Genomic DNA, 6,418 nt, shown 5'->3' with positions numbered 1-6,418 from the left:
CAATTACAATAACTTATTGATTTAGTCTCTTCAACTTTAGAAAAATGTGTGTCAAGTGTATTTACATATCTATTTACTTTCACGACCGATTTAGAAAGACTATAATTATTTTATACGTTACGCTCATTTCTAATATGGAATTTAATCGTTTGGTCCCGTAATTTCCTTGAACAATGCAGTTCCCTATTAGGAAATCCATGTATGATGTTGAATATAATTAGATATTTAAGTCTATAAATATGTAAACTATATAGAGTTCGTCGATAGCATAGAAAATTGAATACCACTGCAATTTTTACAGTACTTCAATTCTATGACCATCACTTATAAAGACATTAAAACGAGATTTTAAGTAATAAGTGGCTAGCTTTGAACTACGTGTACATTAATTTACTTTCTAACTCTGTTAATTCCTAATAAATCTTCATTATTATAGTTTGCTGCACTCTAAAAACATCTTAAAACATATTTTTCGTGGGAACTAATTTGTTTGTTATAAAATTAATTTTACGTCTAGTTTAAAAAAAGGAAAGGAAAAAAGAAATGTATTCAAAGGAAAGCAATTGTTAAAGAAATTTGCAATTGGCATCTTTCCACACTGAAATACTGCTAGACTACAGAAAGTCTTCACAATCGTAATCAGTTGGTTTTCTTTTCAGGTTATAATAGATTAATGCCAATTGTTGGTACAGCGCCGAGTTAGAAAACATAGTTAAGAAAAATTTGGTTTCCTTATTATTACAAAGGTAATATCCTTTCTAACATTTTTAAGTTATGTCAAATAAAATCTGCAACAAATCATATTGCAGATCTTATTTGACAAAATAAAATATATATCAGAAAGGACAATACTTATAAATACAATACTTATCCACACAGGCATCTTATCAGAGAAAAACGTGCCGTACACAAATTTTATTCTATGGCAGTGAAAAATATAAATATTTTAAAGTTAAAAAATTATTTCTTCAAAACACCCAGGTAAAAAGCTGTTTGATGTTTTTATTTTTCTCTGTCCATTAAATGTCATTAAAATGACATGTTTATACTTTAGAATGAAACACGAGCTGTCTAGGTACTTATTAATGCACTGTTGTAAAGCTTTTTTTCTCATAAGAAGGATCCAAATATGTTCATCATAACATATTTATACGTCAAAACATAATATGAAACCAGTCCAAAATAATTCATTATACGTAATCAATCGTAAAATGAAGTACTCCAAATACATAAAACATCCAATTAGATTGATTGGTTGTGAAGATAACATTATACGGCAATGTTAATTTTTTTAATTAATGTGTTACAAGTTTTAAATTAAGAACAAATAAAATCACAGACTAGCCTGTGTATCTACGGCTTAAATTCCAGAGTTTATGAAGATTTATCAAATATTTCATTAGTGGTTAACTGTCGATCCCTTTCCAATGGTTCACGGGTTCTGATGTATCTCGCCTTCCTAGCTTCTTCCCAAGACTGTTCAAAAGGGGGTACCGTGTACATAGTTTTTAGCGAGCCGTCTGGATTAAAAGACTCTGGTCCGATCACAAGTTTATTAGGTTTTGTTTTTTCTTCTTCTTCCGCTGGAACTTTAGGTTGTGTTTCCACTTTCTCAACGTCTGCTTCTTTCCAAACACTTGCAATTTCAGTCTCATTCACATTTTCTGATTGTGTGCACGGTGGAGAATTCGGTCTCTCATCTGCTACATGTAAGGGTGACGGATGTGTCCCTGTATCTGTAGATAATCGTCTCGTTGGACTGTGTCGTACATGAGCATGACTATCCTCATTGCCTGGAAGGGTTGTATGTTTTCCTTTATCCGCTGAGGGTCGTCTCGTTGGACTGTGTCTTACATGACCATGACTATCCTCATTTCCTGGAGGGGTTATATGTTTTCCCTTATCCGCTGAGGGTCGCCTTGTTGGGCTGCGTCTTGGATGAGCATGAATATCCTCGTTGCCTGGAGGGGTTGCATATTTTCCCTTATCCGTTGAGAGTCGCCTAGTTGGATTGTGTCGTTGGGGTCCATGAACATCATCGTTGAATACGGGGGATGTATTTTTTCCTTTATCAGTTGACAGTCTTCTGGCTGAGAAATGTCTTGGAGGACTGGTTCCTGGCGCGATGTGCTTTCCTTTGTCTACCGACAAACGCCTGACTGGGCTGTGCCGAGGTGAACTCATCCCCGACGTTGTTTCTCCACTTTCGTTTTTCTGTTGTCTTTCTAGGGATGTCTCCTTCGTATCAGTGTGGTCGACAGATAGGGTGCCTTGCGATTGACTGTCACTTAATGTTTGTATATATTGCTTCTGTTCCTCAGAGTCATTTGAATTTTCCGCTTCAATAGTTTCCGACTGATCTGATATTATCAATGGATTTATTTGCACATGTGGAAGATCATTATATTTATTTTGTATGAAGCGACCTGAACCTTTGATCCCATCAGAAATACCATTATTATCTTGCGCATGCGCCTTATTAAAACTCTGGAGGTACTCAATAAGCATCTCAGCGTCCATTGGGCTTGGATCTTTCTCGCGTGAGTTGCTTTCTGGCAAAGCCTTTCGTTGCAACCTTGGACTCCTGCCGCTTGTGTCTTTCATTCCAAAATCCTTGAATTTCGGATGATGGAATTTCTTATCGCTTGACAAGGTAGCATGATGTGTAAGCTGTTTGTGAACGCCGCCTCGGATTTTATTCAGTTCTCTCTCTATCTCCTTTCGTTCTTGGTTAACCTTGTCAAGGTTGAATCTGTATTCAGCCTCTATACCACCTCTCCCACCAACTTCCTGGTCAAGACGGCGTTGCTCGCGCTTGTTGAGTTCACGTGCAAACTCTTGAGATTTATACTGTCTTCTATAAATATCCATTTCCCTGTTATTCTTCATTGATAACATTTCTTACGCCTTAAATAGTCTTCAAAATTCTGTGAAAAGAGACAAGTAAAAGGTATAAGCTTGATTTAATTTTATTTGCAATACAAAACATTTTTTGCAAAGTCATAGAAACTCGTGGCAGGTCCTCCAATGCTTGACATAAGGCTACACTAAGTAAATTTGTAGACAAATGTTAGGATTAAATACTCAAGGGTGTTCTAGAGGCTAATTTCTAAAATGTGACTTTGTTTAAAATTTCTCCAAAAGAGCTGTTGGCTGAAGCCTTTGGCACACAAATGCAGTAAAATAGAAGTCAAATATTTGCACATTTCTTTGTAATCAGCAGTTATCAACATAATACAGACAAATAAATCAGGTTCTCTCAGACGCTTTCAATTGGTCTCTAAATTCAAAATGTACACGTATGTCAGATTGACAATAACATGTATTCAATGAGAAGAACACTTAAGTCGTAAAAGCTAAATGGTGTTCTTTATATACCTGTTAGGACAATAAAAGCGTATGTAAATCCAATTTTGTAGGAAAGTAGTCGTTAAAATGAATAAAACTGTAATAGAGCCTCTATGTGATTTTAGACAAAAAAAATTAAATATACATACACAGATACATTCCTTGTCTGAGTTCTAGTACGCTGTCAGGAAATCCACTGAAAATAAATATAAGATAGAAATATTTACCAAAAACAGGTGATAAATATGTAATCAATGTTAAACATAAAACTTCGGTTCTTAAAACATGGTTTTTTAGCTAAAGGAACCTTACAGATCTGAATAAACTTTTATTTTTAATGAAGACTGTTATGATAGTAAAAGATACGCTGTACGGTCTTCATGTCCATTAAACATCTAGCCTTCCATATTTAGTCCAAAAACGTTGATAAACTTTCATTATGACGTCAAATTGAGATAAATTGTTGTTAATTTCATTTTTTTTCGAAGAAGGGAACATCAGGATGGAGATTGAAATGTTTGCAAATTCATGTCTAAGTGTTGAAGTGCATAGTCGGAAATCCGCGCGCTTATTGTGCTGAAATAGTAACGTGTTTTATGCGAGTCACTCTAGCGTTATATAAAACATTCAATTATCGCTAATCATCCAGAAGACGTTACCATCAATGGGGAAATGACGCTTTACCTCTTTTGCGTAGGACCGAATCAATGGAAGAGATTGGGGATATGCGGCAGGATATCGTAAAAAATACTAGTTAAAAAAGGATGGAACAAGGTTGAATGATCAATTTTATCTTTTTCATTAGTTTTGGAGTTAAAGGGGCTATTTTAGAGTCACTGACCACTTGTTAATCTCTGATCAAACATTCACATATGACTCAACAGGTGGTAGAGTTGTGTGTTTGTGCAGAGATCGGTGGATAATTTAAAAGTTTCCTTTGTACGTCAATGCAACGAAAATAAATATATGCTCGCAAACATTCATGAATGGTGTAATTTTTTATTCTGTAAACTTTTTCTAGAGCGATTTTTAAAGCATTTGTATAATGGTTGTAAATGCATATATCTGCACAACAATATTTATTTTATTTTATTACTAGTATATACAAAAACATTTTTGAAAATGGTCGATTATTGGGTTTAACATTTCATGACTTTAAGTATGCATCAATCTAATGCTTAGCACAAAAGGGTCAAAGTTTTGGTCCGATTTTGACTTCAATCCGTAGAGTGTAATTGATTAGGTCATGTCATTTTTTGTTGACTTAAAAAAAATCTGAATTTCATCAACTTAGGTAGATGGGCCTAAATAGGACTATCTGTAAGATTTTCTCCCATTAAATGTTTTGTTTGATTTTTTAAAGTTAAAATATTTTTACCTTCCTGTGGTCGTTATTTACAAATCTAGTAAAATAATATTCAGAGTTTATTGTGACATCTGAACAATGAACACGTACAGAGAAGTTTAGTAAACAGTGTCATAGGACCCCTTATCTCATTACAAGACGTGCGTCAGTAACGTGCATCTAAATCCTCGGAATTTGTTTCCATTTGTATGTGTATCAATTATCGGTAATCTAAAACAACGGATTGTAAACTGGCGGCACTTTAAACATATCAGGTATGGTTTATACTCTGAACTAGATTCTACAGCTGTCAATCCGACCGAAGTATATAAAAAAACAATCTAACTGTGCATATAGACTGTTGTCTCTTTGTTATCTTCTCGAAGAACATCGAAGGTCGGGTATATTTACATGTTATTGGGGTTGTTGTGCTGAAGTTTTATTTTGGGTTACGTGACAATGAACCAATGCCATGCAAAACATCAGTTAAACATTAGGATAGAGTAGCGAGACAATTTCCGCCTTCCTTTAGATGTTTGGATGTGATGGGCAATGAACACAAACACGAAAATGGGTGATATACTCAACACTTCTAAATCTATTGAGTGTTAAATATTGAATCATATTTCACTGTAACTATTTTACTATAACACTCAATATTTTAAGAGTCTTGGTAATTTTGAAAGCGAAAAACATGAAGAGACGACTCAAACTTTTGAAATAGTGCTTAAAACCAACCCTCTCAAAAGTTGTGGTCAATTGTGTGTGGCATCAATTTCATATTTATCATTTGGACCACTGAATGGTCATTTTCTGCTATATCAAAGTCCTCTGACAAATTTTTAACAAAAAATTTTTCATTTCATTTGAACATTTGAACAACTTCTTCTTTGGAACTGCAGAACCGATTTCAATCATTTTGGTATATACATGTAGCATCTATGAGTGAAGGGGAACAAAAATTCTGAATTTTATCCCCCCCCCCCCCAGGCCTTAGGGGTGGGACTAAAACTATTAAAATTAGTGATATCTTATTTTCTTAGATTTACTCCTGGACACCAGCAGTCAAACTGTTGGTTTGATTGTAATAAGAATTAAGCCCTCTATCAAAGTTATGAAATTCATTGCCCCAGGGTCAGGATTTCTGGAGTTAGGGTGGGGCTCTGATGAACATATAGTGAAAATGCATAAATTCTTTAAATACCTTCTTCTTTCTTTATTTTAAGCAGATAAAGTAGGTGCATGGTAATGATGATCAATAGTTCCTCTTCCAAAATTGTGAATTTTATGGACCTAGGGTCAAGGGTTCGGGTGGTAGGGCGGAGCTATATAGATCATATACATGTACATGTAGTTTAAGTGTATTATTTCTTTGAAAATCTTTTCTACTCCTGGATATTAAACAAACTAACTAAGTGCACAGTTATGATGAGTAAAGGTGCCTCTTCCAAAATTTCATGATCCCTGGGTCAGGGGTTCTGGTGTTAGGGAGGGGCTCTATTGATCATATAGTGAAAATCCATTAATTCTTTGAAAATCTTCTTCTCTGCTTCTGGATATTATGTAAACAAACTAAGTGCATGGTTATAATGAGGAAGAGAATTTCTTCCAAAATTTTGATTTTCATGGCCCATGGGTCAGGGGTTCTGATGTTAGGGCGGGGCTCTATTGAATATATAGTGAAAATACATTAATTCTATTAAATAAATCTTGCCTGCTCCTGGG

The 6,418-nt window shown here is 34.7% G+C and overlaps 1 protein-coding gene across 1 annotated transcript; it reads right to left on the bottom strand.

Moving 5' to 3' along the window:
• Positions 1-953: 953 nt before the first annotated feature.
• On the bottom strand, positions 954-3,546 carry LOC133179386 (uncharacterized). The gene is made up of 2 exons (XM_061314155.1): positions 3,498-3,546; positions 954-2,927 (listed from the first exon to the last, which is right to left on the bottom strand). The coding sequence occupies exon 2, from the start codon at positions 2,896-2,898 to the stop codon at positions 1,375-1,377; it is 1,524 nt and encodes a 507-aa protein (XP_061170139.1). The 5' UTR covers positions 2,899-2,927; positions 3,498-3,546; the 3' UTR covers positions 954-1,374.
• Positions 3,547-6,418: the final 2,872 nt, after the last annotated feature.

Source organism: Saccostrea echinata, unplaced genomic scaffold (assembly GCF_033153115.1).
Source record: "Saccostrea echinata isolate AGI-Se365-2 ecotype Australia unplaced genomic scaffold, CSIRO_AGI_Sech_v1 ptg000004l, whole genome shotgun sequence".
Lineage (NCBI taxonomy): Eukaryota > Metazoa > Mollusca > Bivalvia > Ostreida > Ostreidae > Saccostrea > Saccostrea echinata.
Note: the sequence above shows the minus strand (reverse complement) of the source record. Positions and strands in the feature narration are given on the sequence as shown.